Here is a 17818-nt window from a genome sequence, read left to right on the forward strand (position 1 = left end):
AAATACAAGATTAACTAGTGAAATTACAGGAAAAATTTAAAACAAATATTGCTCAATAGATTTAACATTGGTTTTTTTTCTACTTCAATTCATAATCAATTGCATGTTTTGCATTTATAAAAACTTCATAAAAATTCCTGAAATTGACTGAAATTGAACATGTAAGTTTGATAGAATTCATACAGTGTTTCTTTATCTAAACATGAAATACACACTTACCAAATGTTGCAGTTTGGTTTTAGACTTGATTTTATGACCATTAATAAATATCTTTGCTGTTTTGGAACCAGGTTCTAAGAACATCTCTTTATCATTTATATTTATAAGTTCAGCATGAGACGGTTGTATTCTAAAATATCAAATATATAACTAAACATCTTGATAACCATACATCCAGAAATTATAGGGATTGAGTTATGTCCCCTTAGTATTTCATTCAAATTTATGATGATTGAGGATATGATTTTTGGTTCAAATGTTTACCAGTAGATTTTTTCGAAATTACACCAACAGCATTTTTCAAATCAAAACTAGGCAAACGTATGACTAGGGTAATTTAATTCACTTTCACATTTAAATTGAAAATATAATTTGAACTATTCATTCAAATATCATTCATTTGCAAATAAAAAAAAAAGTCTAGAAAGATTTTCATATTTTAAGCTTTTATATTTAACTCACCCCAGTCCTCGGACCTCAATTTTGACTTTTGGGTTTCCTGTCTTACCCAATAATGTTGTTCCTGGAAAAAGTTAAAATTGCAAATAATGTTGATAATCATGGGACATAATTTTAGATAATTTATTTAAATTAAGTTGCAAACAATAAAATAAAACGTTAATGGAATGCATGTTGAAATATGGATTGTGCAAAAAAATCAAATCTAATTTTCCTTCAGCAATACAAGTTCTGAATTAAGTATGCTGACATCAACACTAACAATAAATATATACTCAAGCAAATAATCATAAATTGGATGCTGACTCCCATATTTCTGTAGACACTGATGTAGAAAGATATTGAATAGTGTTCAAAAATAGGTCACAGTTTCTATAATAATCTTTGCGAAAAAAACTAATTTACATCACATTACAAATACATATCTACCGTAGAATCTTCATTGATATTTGATAAATAAAGTAGGTCACAGTCTCTTAGTATTGCCTTCTCATTCCATTAAATATGACAGGATCTTCATTGGTGTTAAGTATGTCATAGTATCCCATTCTTACCTTTATAACAGCAATGTTTGATGACATTAGATAACATAGGATCTTCATTGATGTTTGTTAAGTAGGGCACTGTTTCCCAATCTTTCTTCTGGTCCCCACTTGAAGGAGAGGAAACTTTTGATCTTTCCCAGTCTTTTCTGAAATAATGCAAACATTATGATTTGATTTTTTTCTGTATTTGATATGATTAATATGACAAGTGTCCCAAGTGGATCAGGATCTGCTAAGAAATCCAGAGCACATGAGATCATTCTTAATTTTAGTGAGGTTCATGTTGCTCAGTCTTCAGTTTTCTATTTGTGTTATGTATACTGATGTATGTCTTTTGTTTTTGTTTTTTCAGTTTTGCCATGGCATTGTCTGTACCCCTTTGACTAATGAGTTTCAATATCCCATTGGTATCTCCCGCCTCTCTTCATCTGACTCATATAAACCCTGAAACCAAATTTCAGAAATCCTTGTAATGTAGTTCATGAGAAAGATACAATTAAAGTATTCACTGGACTGATGGATAGACTGACAGATGGACGTACAGACAGAGGTAAAACAGTACAGCCCCACTTTTTAAAGTAGGGTGTAATTATTTAGAAACCTGCTAAAAATTTCAGTGTTACAAACACATCAAAGTTTCAAAGTTAAACCCAGTCTTTCTCCTTTAACTGGTAAACCTACCTAGCCTGTTCTAATCTTTGTTCCCATGTTAGCTGCATGTCTTGCATTTTCCGTTCATTTTCTTTCAACATCTTTTCTAACTCTATAAATATAAGATAGGTTCTAACTCATGAAACAATATTTTATCATAGGAATAAATCCGAAATTCTAAAGAACTGACAGTTATAATTTCAGTGAGGGAACTAAATTGTGCAATTTCTAAACTAAATGGATTCTCTAAAATATTAATTACTAAATTTCATTGATCTTTCGTACTACTTTTATTTCTTAATCATAAAACAATACCATTTTGAAACATTTGAGCACCATGCAAGACTTCATATGTGTCTTCATTTGACCACACAACAAAAAGATTTTTTTTCTTCTTATAAAAGTTTTCTTTCAAAGTATATATATTTTTTTTAATTTCAGGATATTAAACTTAAAATTTTGAAAGACAACCAAAAAAAAAAATTGACATGGAGGTTTACATTCAAGTCCATACTGAAATAGTTTTTCTTGATCAGATCTAAAGATTAAAAAAATATTCATGATCAATTAACGATTTCATGTTGTGAAATTTTTTTCACTTAAGTTTTTTTAACCCGCAATTGATATAACATCAAAGATGGAAAATGCTACATAAATATGCTACTTATAATAAAAAAAAGTTATATCAATATAAAGTGACAGATAATCAATTATAAATCATGCTTTGTGTATATCGTGCATAAAATGTGCATGAAAAAAGTACACATGGTACAGCTGCATTCCATAAATATGTCATACATGTACATGCAATTGTAAATTGATATTTTCAAGGACATCTGCATTTCTTACTCACATTTATAGTTAAAATTTATGTAAAATTAATTCTAGATTAATAATTAATAAGAATAAAGTTGATTTCTATGTTTGTTTGGCTTTAACAAATAAAATGACTTTGCATCCCAGGCATAAAACAATTTGGGAGGTTGAAAAGTGGCAAAGGCTTGCCATTAAAATCATGATTTGGATAAATGTGCAAAAAAAATGCTGAACATAAATTTGATAATTTTTTAATTAGAATTTTTCAAGATACTTAAACACTGAATAATTGACATAATAAACTAGAAATTGTGTTTATATCCTCATTGTAAGCATGCTGAGCGTGAGCAAGTGTAAAATGGCTGGGGAAGGTCAACATCATGCATGAAGGTCATGCTTTAATCTGCAAAATGCTCCAAAGGAAAAACATATTCAAGCTAAGAATTTCAATACAAAAGGAAAACAAGTTGGAAAAATAAATGTTTTAAATGATTAGAATACAACAAAGGAAAATCCAAGGGAATTTACGATTCCATATAGTTTGATTAAAATAAGGATCTTGTGTCACAGAATCTGGCTTTTTTTTTAATTCCAGGATTTGCAGGATTTATAACAATAGACACTGTTGATTGGTTGATTTAATCACAATAAAAAATAAACTGGAAGCTTGTAATTTTGTTGCAAATGACTTACGGGTACAAGATCTTCATTTCATTCAAAGTGACATTGCATATATATGACATTGACTTAATTATTCACCTTGACGAGACTGTTCTAGAAACAAAACATCAATTTTCATCATATTTTTAAGCACATGGCACAAAATTTAAAATCTACATTTCATTGAACTAGAATGTTAATTTTAATAATTTAGTTTGACTACCATATCACATCTTAACCAATAAGATTTGACTAATTCTAGATGATGATGTCACATGTTAAACACTAGGTTACCTCCCCTTTGACTAAAAACCAACCACCTAAAAAATTAATGTTAGCTACTGATCATTAAGGATTCTATGGAAAAAAGATATTATTTAGTTCAGGAACAATCTTAAAAATAAAAATTGCCTGCTTTATTTTGTTTTCTATGCAGCACAACTTTTATTTTTTTCTATAGATCTGCCAATAGAGAATTATATGAAGTAGAAAATTGCTAAAATAATAAGACCCAAATTAATATAAACCCTATGAACTAAATAAAATATTATATTTTGAGATAGAATACATTTATTTCTTCGTAGATCAAATATTTATTCGATACAATAATAATCTAAAACAGCAATCACCTATAACATGCAATAAAAGTTTCATATATTTATCAGTAAAAAGATAAAAATGTTATAAAAGTCATGCAAGACAATGTTTGTTAATAAATAATTAATAAAAAATTTGCATAAATTTTCATTTTGACCAACTCACCTTCACTGGAATTCTCCTCTACATTATTAAAATTAATTAAATATATAAATTAATAAGTTAACGTAAATCACAAACCGTTAAAATTGGTAGTAAGCATTTGGCTTCATAAAATTTTGTCTGTCATAATAAAGAATTTCCATTGGTTGATATAGTCTAATGTCAGGTTTCATGGACATCCCTCATCATTTGGATTTCCCTTAAGAGCTTTTTATTTTGTAAATATTTTGAACTATTTTGGTTTCAAGAAGAGTTAAGGGCCTTTGCTCTATTTTTTGTGTATGTTCTTTTATATGTCTTTTGTTACTTCACAGATCAAAATTATGCATTATCTAAGCAGAATCAGTACCAATCCCTGACTTATAATACATTGACATGGCAAAAATTTCTAATAGTAATTTCTAGTTTTCAGATTTCTGAAGTAATGATATACAAAAATTAAGACAATGGTCCTCTCTTTTGAACAAGTAAAATATAATGGTCACTTATTAACTTCATTAACTAATTCTCCCTCAGCTGGGGGAGCCCCAAATAATCTGACTATGACAAACAAGTCATTATTATTAGTGGTTTTTTTTCTGTAAGAATATGTGCCACACCACTCCTGAATCATCACAGCACATAACAACAGACATTCAGAGGAATAAAAACAAATTTATGCAAAATCTAAATACTATTGTGACTAGTGATTTTAATTCAAATTCCAAATATTCCACGTTATATGTGTTAAACCTGGCCAATCTAGTCAAATTTCAATACTTCTAATATGATACATCAGAATGAAAAACACTAAGATTTTCAACACCTGCTTCTAATATAATTTATATTGGGATAAAGGATGCTAAATATCAGCAAATACTAGTATAAAGAATACTAAACTAGAAATCTAATTTTTACTAATTCTGTGACATAAATTATATATGAAATTCACTTTAACATTTTCAATATCTCAAGATTTATCTCCCCTTAATAGTTACTACAAATTCAGAAACTAATGTGTGCATTTATGATTGAGATTTTGTCATTTCTGACTGAAATTTTTGTAATATTGAGAAAAAATTCTGTTTAATTCTTTTAAAAAATTTCAACATGCGAGTTTTAATTATTGCGTTTACAACTCAGTCACATTATTCGCAATAATAAAAAACCTCGCAATAATTTCTGAATTTACAGTATTCTATATCTACTTTGACCTGTGACATTATTAAAGGTTATTTATTGGTTAATTTCACCAACACACATTATGTGACTTCAAATTATACTCAAAAGATTATATATAGCCATCAAGAATTAAGAGTAATAGACTCTGTTTTCACAATCAAACAAGATACTCCGAAAAATATAACAATTACCTTCTGTTGCCTCTTTGCTCATACCATGACCTCCACCAAGGCCACTCTTTTTTATCAAAGCCATGAGTTTTGCGTTCTCTTCCTTCAACTCTCTAATCATACGATCAGTTGGACTCTCATTAATAACTGCTTTATTTTGGATTTTCTTTGCACTGTAAAACACCACAATTATTTTTTGTGTCTATCTTGATAAAATGTTCTAGAAATTCAGACTGTGAATGTTAGAAAGAAGATAATATAGCCATAACCTATCTTTTTTTTCTTCTCGAAACTTGAAATTGGTCAGAATAATTCGTAAATTTGTTTGAAGACCTTAGTGCATGGTTCACCCTTACCACAAAATCTATGAAAAAACAGAGACAACAAGAATGTGTCCATAGTACATGGATGCGATGCCCCACTCGCACTATCATTTTCTATGTTCAGTAGACCATGAAATTGGGGTCAAAACTTTAATTTCGAATTAAAATTAGAAAGATCATATCATAGGAAACATGTGTACTAAGTTTCAAGTTGATTGGACTTTAACTTCATCAAAAACAACCTTGACCAAAAACTTTAACCTGAACTTCACACTATCATTTTCTATGTTCAGTGGACCATAAAATTGGGGTCAAAACTATAATTTGGCATTAAAATTAGAAAGATCATATCATGGGGAACATGTGTACTAAGTTTCAAGTTGATTGGACTTCAACTTCTTTAAAAACTACCTTGACCAAAAACTTTAACCTGAAGCGAAAGGACGCACGGACGCACAGACAGACGAACAGAGGCACAGACCAGAAAACATAATGCCCCTCTACTATCGTAGGTGGGGCATAAAAATAAATATATCAAGTCTTTTTAGTTCATTATTTTCTTCTTCAAATGTTAGGTTCTTAGACATCTTTATATTTCACTTATTAGACCTCTAGCTTTCAAGATGAAGGTCAATCCAGAAAAGCACTTCAAATGCATGGAACTTGTAAAGTGCTGTGTTCATATTTTTATACTTTTAATTGGGTGCAAAACTAATATCTCTTTTTTGTAAAACAAGGAGGATTTTTTTTTCTTTGATCTTTATTGTTTGCAATAATTAAAGTGAATTGTCATCATTTTCGTCCTATTCATTTGTCAAAGCTGTTATTGAACTTTGTCAATGTACACATATATGAGCAAAGGTGCTGTGATTTATACATTATATTCACAGTTCGGTTCTAAACAGAAAGAAAGATAAACATTGCAAGTAGGAGAAAGCAAACATTTTATAACAATAATTTACCGATCGGCGTATCTGAGTGTGGATAAGGTTTCATCGTAATTTATATCTGCAGGACTTAGGGCAGCAATCTGTCAAAAAAAGAAAATTTATGGGTTAAAATAATCCATAATTATTAAATCAGTGTTTGTATTGTACTGTAAAAAACGGTCATTAAAAATAAGATTAAGCCATCAATTCATAGGTCTAGAAAAGTTGGTCGCAGAAAAAAAAGGATCACATATATTTTAATTGCTGTAACCGATTTTTATTTTCTTGGCTCAGTTAGTTTTTCAGAAAATGACTTGACATTTTTAGACATTTAAATTAGAAACAATTTAGATATGTATCTGTCTTTTGGGCTAAAAGTCAATTAAGATGAGATAAGAAAAAGAAAAAAATAATGTGCTCAATAAAAAGTATCAGCTTTTAAAATCAATTAAACTTTGAATACTTCCGATAAATTAAGGCAAAATAAAGAAAGAATAATTACAAACACATATTTCATTATTCAAGGTAACAAACATTGCTGAATATTTCTGATAAGCATTTTTTTTTAAACGTGTTCGAACCAAAGCAGAAAATAGAAAATATATAAGGATTTTACATAGCACCACATTTGTCTTATAACTCATCATAGGTCTTATAACTAGTATGCCAAAGATGTGTGTTTTGTTTAACCAAGATTTTAAAGTTGGCCTAAAATCATCAAAATTCTAAAAATCAAAATTAGTAATGATGAAGTAGAAGAGCACTAAAAACCAAAGATTCCAAAGTATTGTGCCAATTCAATGCCAATGAGGAAAAACTTTTGTTGAGTTCATTATTTAATACAAACAAGTTATACTAAAATAATAATCAGTGTAGGGATATAGAAACATAGTCTTTCCAATTTGAAAAGTTTTTCAGAGGCCGATTTCAAACATTTGGAAACAATATTTTGAAGGTCCCATGAATACCTTGAGTATTTGACACCTTTTATTCTTTACATTTCTGTTATATAATTTTATGTGACATCAATAATAACTTATTGAAGATAACTAACCATGATAGTTCTGCTGTTCCCTCCTAAGGCTGATTGTAATAGCTTTGTTAGCACTGAATCTCTGTAGGGAACCAGTGTTTTCTTCTTTCCCATGGCAAGATCCGCTAAAGCACTGAAACATATAGATAGGATAACATGTAAATATACTTTTTTTCACTCTTTATAATATTTCTGGAGGTATTCTTTGTGCACAACTTAAGTATACTCTAAAAACATGAAATTTAGGAAGCAATGGTTCAGCTTGTCTTCATCAGGCTTTGATTCTTTTTTTTTTTTAACTTTTAATCCAACTTTTTGGAAAAAGGGGGGGCATGTGAAACCTCATCAAAATACATGCATTTTTTTTCTTTTCTTCACACTACAATCATACCAGCCAACCCTCCCCTTTGGACCTGGCAAATGGGGTAAAATCTAATATGGCATTAAAATCAGAAAGATCATATCATAAAGAACAAGTGTACTAAGTTTAAAGTTGATTGGACTTCAACTTCACTGAAAACTACCTCGACCAAAAACTTTAACCTGAAGCGGGACATACAGACAGACAGAAGGAAGAAAGGATGGATGAACGGACGGACGCACAGACCAGAAAACATAATGGCCATAAATGGGGCATAAAAAATGGCAGATTCAGAATGGAAATTATAACTTAATTTGTACGCCTAGATGTGAGATATTCTAAATATCAAGTTTGAGAAGATTTAACCTGAAGGGCAAGGTTACCAGCCTGTGACTGGCAGTTTAAGAACTAATAAGTTGGACAATTTGTCGCAAGTAATGAAATATTTTTAAAAGTCTCCAGGAGGTTATGAGTTTTATTGTTACAAATTTAAAAGACCTGCCGAACAATTAACTTTTAAAATCAGATATTACAGTAACACTAAAATCTGTGTTTTAATTAAATTACAATGTTTATATTTGTTTACAAAAACACCCTGTATTTTAAATACGGCAATAATTTCCATTTGTATATTAGTATTATTTTCATTCTTTATAAAAGATTTTGCAGTAAACTGTAACTAATTTAAACATAGTTTTCATGTACCTTGTTCATGGGTCTCTGTGCACTTGTGGAAAATTAATAAATTCAATAAATAAATAAAAAATTATAAGAAGATGAAATTGAAAAAAAAATTCATTCTATTACTGACAAATAAAGTGTCAAATTGGAAAATCCTGCTACACTCAAATCAATACACAACTATATATATAGCATCAACATTTCCCATCCCCCCTGAAAAAAATTTGTGAGGATTACATTATTAGACCTAGCTGAGAGCGTTTTATTATTTGCAGACTTATATATGTTAAAAGTGGAAATAATATCATTTGAAAATGAAATTTTGACAATATGAATTCATTCAGACCAACCTGGATTAATGATTATTGAAACTTTTGTCAATGGAAATGCAATCTTTTCAGGTTAGAATATGAGGTCCATGTTCATCAAAAGTTATACTATTTTAAAATCTAATGGCTATTTTGCTGTAATTCCTGATTGTGGTATAAAGCTCTATTTTGTTTTTGGCTCAAATGGATGTATTAATTAGTATGCAATAATACAGATACTTTAATAGTTCTATTTCCAATTTATTTCGAAGTAGAAATTGATTTTCTTAATATTCCCCAATATTCATGCAATAACCCTTTTTTTGTATAGCAATATAATATTTGATTGAAAGTAAAAATTGGTTTTAACTAAGATTTTGTTGTTGATGACACCACTAATTTTGAAGATTTATTGCACTAGTGCAATATTAGAATTTATTGCACGCTAACTGTTGGTTACTTTCTGTGGGAAATATAATATTGCTATACAATAAATAACACTATTTTGTTATTATTACTTAATTCTTAAGATTATCGAAAAAATTTCAATACCTAAGGTAGGAGAAACATCATCATTCAACTACAGCATGCAATTTATTTTTTATTGCAATTTATTCATTGTGTATATATGTCATGTGATCAGTACCTAATAACATTTCCTAAAGTTGACAAACTCTGGTTTATAGCAGAACCCTCTTTGAGACGGTCCCCAGTTGCTCCTGTTGAGTCTGCTCTCTCACTTCCTGCCAAATCCACCAGATTGATATCACTACTCCTGGTGTTACTCCCTCCATCTGTTTGGAAAACCTGTGGTAAAATTGAAATATATATATAACAACTGATTCACTTCTTCATATTAGATTGCATTCTGGGTAACATTCTTTAAAACATAATGTACTCTGAATCATTATGAGAACAGACAACATCCTGAACATTGGATATACAGCCAATGACAAATTGTTATTTTCACTGTGGTTGGTGACCAATGAAATGACCTCTATCATTCTTCAATTCTGAAACATTGAGTTTAATGATTAACTGATTGTTGGTGTTTTAACACCACTTTTGGCTTTTTCATGGTGATATTGAGATTAAATAACTTGAGAAAGTGATTTCTTATTCTCACTCATTATGAAACCTATAAATATCATGAAGCCCACATGAATATCATTCAAATATATTTGTCCCTGTGCAACAAGCAACCAACAATCAATCAATCAAGGTCATATTTGTATTCAAATTGACAAGAAAGATTTCAAAAGTTAACCTTAAGAAATAAAAATGTAAATAAATGTATCAATATAAATATCATTTTTGTTTTTAATAGAAAAAAACTTAAATTCAATATTTTCAAAAATATCAAATATTGACATTTAGTGGATACTCCCTTCTAATAAATAAGTTTAAAATCAACATCTAAGATTTTTTTCTGATAAAAAAATAATCAGGTAATCAGCCTCATCTAATTACTACCTTTCTGACACTGAAGCAAAAGTTTTGATGACATTTGACCTTGCACTCATATGCATTTAAGTTTGAAAAAGTCAATTCAGGTACAAAAGATACGTTTTGCAGTCATGGTTATAAAAGTGTCTTAATGTATTCTTTATTTATACACTATGTATCTGACATTTAAAATTCAAACACAATTATCTCGTTACGGCATCAGAATGTATTTTTAATCCTCTGATCAAACTCTGTATAGATTGATTTTCCATTAGCAACATTAATCAAAGCGTTTTGTAATGTTTCTATAATGAATATATCCATACTAAATTAACCAATTATTTAACTTTTGAACATAAAACTTTAGCATTTGAAAAAAATCCTTGTCAATGTTATCCACTCTTGTCAGACCATTTAATTTCTTCTAAAATAGAAGATTTGGAAAGGCTTCTTTTCAACCTCCTAATTGATGGAATAAGCATAGATAAACATAAGGGGTTCAAAGGACATCTTACAGAAGTTTTGGCAGGGCAAATGCAGAATTGTATATCAGGATTTATTATAAAAGACTTTTTCAAAGACAAGATGGATAAACAGAATCAAGCATAAAGATAAAGCTCTTGCCTAGTTCAAAGGCATGGTATCTTTTTACAAACTACCAGTTAAAGAACTAATTCTTTTTCAGTCATAAAGGATAAACTCTTCCTCATGTTTTCACAAGGAGTAAAATCCTAAAAACTCATGATGAAGAATTAAAAGAGGCTGTCAAAGTAAATAGCAGGCAATTGGATGAAGAGTTGTCTCATTGGCACTCACACCACATCATCCTATATCTAAATCCTTTGATATGGGTGGCACAACATAATTTTTTTCCCACTAAATTTCGGTTCCAATGTATTTTTTATGTTTATATCATACAAAGGATATATATGTCAAAGATATTTTTGAATCATCAGTGGATGGCTCAGAAAATGATTTTAAAGTTCACTAACAATGCAACAAAATTTTGTACAAAATAAAGAGTTATCTCCCCTTTTCAATGAATTTTCAGTGCTTTCTATGTATTTTTTTCTTTAAATTTGTTGCAGTAAGCTGGCCTAAATGACCAATTTGATTTAAGCTAGATGTTGACAACTTACTTCAACATTTTTTAACTCACCAGAGGGAAGCATCAATAAAAACATTATAAAGCACATTCTTTTGCACCCAAGCTATAAATGGCTTATTAAATTCTTTTGGACTGTCAGGCAAAAATGTAATTAAACATTAAGTATCAACTCTTATGTAACTTTACAACCTTCTTTACATCTCTTACATGCTAATAAAACTGTCTCAAAAAGTCATTTACTATCTTTTTTCGTCTTCCTTATTGATTCAAACGGTACCAACATCAGAACAACCGAAAATTTGCTTTAAGTAATTTTTTGCATAATGGAACTCATTAATAATATATGAGATGTCAATTATTTACACAAAGTTTAAATTTTAACTTTAAATAGATGTTAAATTAACTTTTATATTAAGGAAGAATCAGAGTGGATGAATTTATAAGGTCATGCTAAAACCAGGAAGTTACAGTACAGGTGAAAACAGATCAAAAGATTTAAATCTAGGTGATAATAGAAGATTCTCGTTTCTGGCCAGGTAAAAAAGGTCATTCTTTTCTATGTACCAGGAAGACTAAAGGTCATATGAAGGATAGGAAAGACTTTTCTTATTGCAAGATCGGACATGCAACCAACAGACGCATGATCTCTTTACAGATTTAACAAATAATTGTTTTCATAGCCTTAAGAGAATAAAATTTTCCACACATCTATAAAATGATTTACTCTTTTTACAGACAAATCAAACCTCTTTAATATTTGAAAGCAAATACAAAAGACACGAAAGTCAAATATTAACATAAAGAACTTAAACATTAAGTCCAATGCAACAGTAAATGCTGCGTCATTGAAGGACTTTTAAAATTAATCAACTATTGGTCATTACAGAACAGAGTAATGGTCTAGAGTTTAATGTTCAAGGATGAAATATAAAAATGAAGATATGACTGCCAACTCTCCAAAATGGAGAAGACTTCATAAGTATGATTTACTTGTGTCTAATCCATTTTGCTTTAATTCAGCAAATAAAATATGTTTAAACTAACTCTCCAAAAGAGACAAAATGACACAGGCATATATACAGCCAGAGATCACTGTTAGGCCTTCAACAATGAGCAAATGCCCCTTTATGCTAATGTTAGTGTCAAGATGTCATTCATATTCATGACATTATGTATTTTTCAGTTACAATTAGCTTCAATGTTTTAAATCTATTAACTCTAACATTATTAAAACCAAAATTTTACTGTCATTGCTATCTAATAATCTATCAAACTTTTTAAAATGTGTCAAAATATAATAAAAACAAAATGTAAATCATGTGAGACATTTTTATGTCTTTATTGTTCTCTTTATTTCTTTATTGTTATTTTTTACCAATATACAATTATATTGCCACTTTGATTGCTAAATTACCCAGGACAAGTAGAAATCTGGCACAAAAATATATTTTTTTACAAGGCTTTTGACTTTTTTTAACAAAAGCTCAAGACATTTTTTTTAAAAGTCAAGTTTAAATACAGTCAAACCTATGAATAAGGGAAGTCAAAAATGTGTCCTTTATGAGAAGTTCACTTATTTTTAGAAAACCAAACACTCATTTCAGAAAATGATTTTTTGTGTTCTTAAAAAGATGTGACTGGCAAAATTATTTCAATTTATAAAACTTATAAGCTTATCTGAGCTACCATTTAATTTTTACTGGGGGTTCTTTGACAAATTTTAGACAAGAGGCTGTCACAACGACAGCAAACCAGATTTATTAGCATTTATTTGTGTCCTGGCAATATCACAAGAACCATTACTGATGATTGGTGAAAGTTAAAATTGTCAATATCAAATTTGACCTCTATTTTGTCATCAGTATCAACATATTAAAATTTGAAAAGCTTTGGTTGAATGGTTCATGAGAAAATGCACGGACACGACTGGAAACACCATTTTTCAATCTTTCAAGAATCATAACTCCTGAACGGTAAAAGTCAAAATCGTCATTATTGAACTTGACCTCCATTTTGTCACCAGTAACAACAAATTAAAATTTGGGAAGCTTTGGTAGAACAGTTCATGCGTAAATGCACGGACACGACTGGAAACGCCATTTTTCAATCTTTCAAGAACCATAACTCCTGAACGGTAGAAGTCAAAATCGTCATTATTAAACTTGACCTTCATTTAGTTGTCAGTAACAACATATTAAAATTTTATGGCTTTGGTTGAACGGTTGTTGAGTTAATGCACGGACAACATTTGATTGCCGCCCGCCCGCCCGCCGAGCATCCCCAATTTAATAACCGACATTTTTGTCACAAAAATCCGGTTAAAAATGCAGGACAAAAGTTTTAAGTAAACAAGAGGATCTCAAGAGCCTGAATCGCTTACCTTAATTCTTTTGGTTAAATCTCTCATCAATGATTATTTTGGCTTTTCAATTTATTTAAATGTTCTTTGGATCCTCCTATTTTCTTCAAAAGCAAAAAAAAACATTTTCTCCTTTTAGCGATGGCGACCATGTTTGTTGATAGATCAAAATTTCGGATACAATTTATAAACTAGATACCCTAAGAAACATTCATTTAAAGTTTGGAAGTATTTGGCCCAGTAGTTAGAGGAGATTTTTGTAAAAGATTACTAAGATTTACGAAAAATGGTTAAAAATTGACTACAAAGGGCAATAACTCCTAAAGGGGTCAACTGACCATTTCAGTCACATTGACTTATTTGTAGATCTTACTTTGCTGAACATTATTGCTGTTTACAGTTTATCTCTATCTATAATAATATTCAAGATAATAACCAAAAACAGCAAAATTTCCTTAAAATTACCAATTCAGGGGCAGCAACCCAACAACAGAATGTCTGATTCATCTGGAAATTTCAGGACAGATAGATCTTGACCTGATAAACAATATTTCTCCATGTCAGATTTGCTCTAAATGCTTTGGTTTTTGAGTTATAAGCCAAAAACTGCATTTGACCCTTATGTTCTATTTTTAGCAATAGCGGCCATGTTTGTTGATAGATCAAAACTTCGGATACAATTTATAAACTAGATAGCCTAAGGAACATTCAGTTAAAGTTTGGAAGTATTTGGCCCAGTAGTTTCAGAGGAGAAGATTTTTGTAAAAGATTACTAAGATTTACGAAAAATGGTTAAAAATTGACTATAAAGGGCAATAACTCCTAAAGGGGTCAACTGACCATTTCCGTCAGGTTGACTTATTTGTAAATCTTACTTTGCTGAACATTATTGCTGTTTACAGTTTATCTCTATCTATAATGATATTCAAGATAATAACCAAAAACAGCAAAATTTCCTTAAAATTACAAATTCAGGGGCAGCAACCCAACAACGGGTTGTCTGATTCATCTGAAAATTTCAGGGCAGATAGATCTTGACCTAATAAACAATATTACCCCCCCCGGTCTGATTTGCTCTAAATGCTTTGGTTTTTGAGTTATAAGCCAAAAACTGCATTTGACCCCCTATGTTCTATTTTTAGCAATGGCGGCCATGTTTGTTGATAGATCAAAACTTCGGATACAATTTATAAACTAGATACCCTAAGGAACATTCAGTTAAAGTTTGGAAGTATTTGGCCCAGTAGTTTCAGAGGAGAAGATTCTTGAAAAAGTTTACGACGACAGACGACGACCGACGACAAACGCCAAGTGATGGCATAAGCTCACTTGGCCCTTCGGGCCAGGTGAGCTAAAAAAAACCAGGATGAGCAACTTTGCCAAAAAAAAAGCAGGATGACAATTTATGTAAAACAAAGTTAGGATAATTAGTGGCAGCCAACACAGATTGAATACTATAAATAAATAGATCCCTTTATACAGAAACTCTTATGAGAAGAATCACTCATAGGTTATGAACAAACCAGTAAGTTGACCATAAGTTAATGTCATGAATATTTTTTTTAAGCAGAAATTCCCTCTAATCCATACAGTCAATATGGGAAATTCCCATAAGAATTCTGAAAAGTGATAAACTTGAGTGTGTCTATATTTGCCCTGGAACAGAGGTATACCATCTATCAAATTTACAGTTTAAAAATCATCTTTAAGTATTTTAAGTGTCTACAGATGATAAATCAAAAGAAAACCAAACATATTTCAAATGATGAGATACTTTTTTGTGTACTTTTAAAGATATTAGACTCCAGCAAAGTCTTTATTTGTTACTAGTAAAGTTTGTAGTTAGAAATAAAATTTAAAATTGTTTAATTATGTTTTGCAGCAATCACATCAGTATTTGTTCTTTAACAGGTTACCCAAATCCTTGGCAATATAGGAAAGGTGTACTGACATAAGTAGTCTCTAAACACAATATCCCCAAATGGAGCTTTCGTTAGTAAAAGCCATATTAACTATGTGTATCAGTGACGTGAGAAAAATTTAAAAGCATAAACATATAGTATATATACCAATACACATAATAAACAGCATCTGGTGATGTTTCATAGCCTGACCAGAGGCAGAATGCTGGATTAATGTTTGCAACCTATTTATATAGATATGGTAACTGGCAGTTGAGATAACCAAGCGGTTCAGATTTAACCAGCGGTTCAGATTTAACTAGTGGTTCAGAGTTAACCGGCGGATCAAAAAGTCATCCAGTGGATGAATATGTATCTGGTTGATATCTAAACAGGCTACCCCACTTCCTACTTTATCCCTGCTTATCAATTTTGCAAGTACTTCTTTTTTCATTCATTGTCTTATCTTAAATATTCATCAAGTGTTTGCTACTGGACAATAAATAACAATCTTCAATGATGAAATTGTTTAGGGAGTTTAAAACACCTATGATACTTTTACAATTCTATTAGTCTTTTAAAACAAGTTTTGAACATACATTATGGTTATGCCATAGGAGACCTTCAAATACAAGATAAAACACCTTGTATAGAGGGCATGACCTCATAAAGTATTATTCAAATAGACAAATTGCATTAGGTCTGACCAAAAATCAATTCTATCCATTAATTATTTTAACTTATAAAGAATTCCTCTTGATAAGGCCTACATGTAAATAAATAATTACAATAATATGTTATGTCCAGGTAAGGTGTTACAATAGGTGTTAAATTAATCTCAAACTAAATCAATCCTTAGTCTATCACCACTAAGCCAACTTACATTAAGATTGTCTGGAAACCTATTTTTTACTTTCAGTCTTTTTACTTTTTAGATTTTAGGGTGAGGAAATAATCTTTTGTAGATGACATGTGCACCTGGCTAATAAAATTATAAACCTGGGATCTTTGATGACCTTTTCCCTTCACTAGTATAAAGCAGAATTTATGTTTATACAGGTAACCATCCTATTAATGCATGTAATATTTGCTACTGAACTTTGAACAGCATTAATCAAACATAAGGCAACAGTCTATAATAAACAATGAGTCGTTACAACACAATCACATATATAAAACAATAGAGCTTTATACCCTAATATAAGTCAGAAATTGATTCTTCATGTATAGTCAAACCGGTCATCTGAGGGACCAGAGAAAAGTGACCTTAGAATTGATGTTCCAAATGCATACCTATTATGAGGTACTATAGCGGGACAAGATAAGACTGACCAGAAAAGACATTCTGGCTATTAGAGATGTGACCATTATAACAGGTTTGAGTCGCTGGCCTTGGGCTGTTTTTGGCTCTTTGGTTGGATTGTTGTCTCTTTGACACATTCCCCTTTTCCATTTTCAATTTTATGTTAAAGCAAAAAGTTGTTCTTCCACTGATATTGGCATGCATAGCACATGTTAGTTTAGGTCTTTACCTGTGCAAATCTAATGGTGATAACCATATGTGATCGACTACTGGTGGCGTTCATGTTTGTTGATGCTGTTGTCCTGTTAACTGTTCCCTGTTCCATTAAATTTTCTATTTCCTTGTAATTACGAACAGGTACAAGCTAAAAAAGACAATCATTTTAATTGCTTTCATGAAAAAATCAATTCTTTTCATAAATAATATAATAATAGGAAGACAAATTCTATTTGATAAAATGCAGACTCATTAATAAAATTTCGATTAATGCAGTGTTTACAATAGAACCTGTCTTTTAGTTTTAAAAACTATCATAATTACATGTAAATCAATGAAACCAAATCAATAGACTTGTCTTTCAGGGAACACTTTTTAAAAATAGTATTGCAAAATATTTTTTTTTTTTT

The 17818-nt window shown here is 30.3% G+C and overlaps 1 protein-coding gene across 1 annotated transcript in view; it reads right to left on the reverse strand.

Moving 5' to 3' along the window:
• Positions 1-17818, reverse strand: part of LOC134709962 (kinesin-like protein KIF28P) — a 46583-nt gene that overhangs the window by 13547 nt on the left and 15218 nt on the right. The window contains exons 5-13 of the mRNA XM_063570087.1: positions 17422-17556; positions 9722-9882; positions 7747-7858; positions 6726-6793; positions 5462-5613; positions 1905-1986; positions 1233-1369; positions 682-742; positions 220-349 (exon numbers count right to left, since the gene is read on the reverse strand). Of these exons, the coding sequence (XP_063426157.1) occupies positions 220-349; positions 682-742; positions 1233-1369; positions 1905-1986; positions 5462-5613; positions 6726-6793; positions 7747-7858; positions 9722-9882; positions 17422-17556 (1038 nt within the window). The remainder of the gene's footprint in view (positions 1-219; positions 350-681; positions 743-1232; positions 1370-1904; positions 1987-5461; positions 5614-6725; positions 6794-7746; positions 7859-9721; positions 9883-17421; positions 17557-17818) is intronic.

This window comes from Mytilus trossulus, chromosome 3 (genome assembly GCF_036588685.1).
Source record: "Mytilus trossulus isolate FHL-02 chromosome 3, PNRI_Mtr1.1.1.hap1, whole genome shotgun sequence".
Classification (NCBI taxonomy): Eukaryota; Metazoa; Mollusca; class Bivalvia; order Mytilida; family Mytilidae; genus Mytilus; species Mytilus trossulus.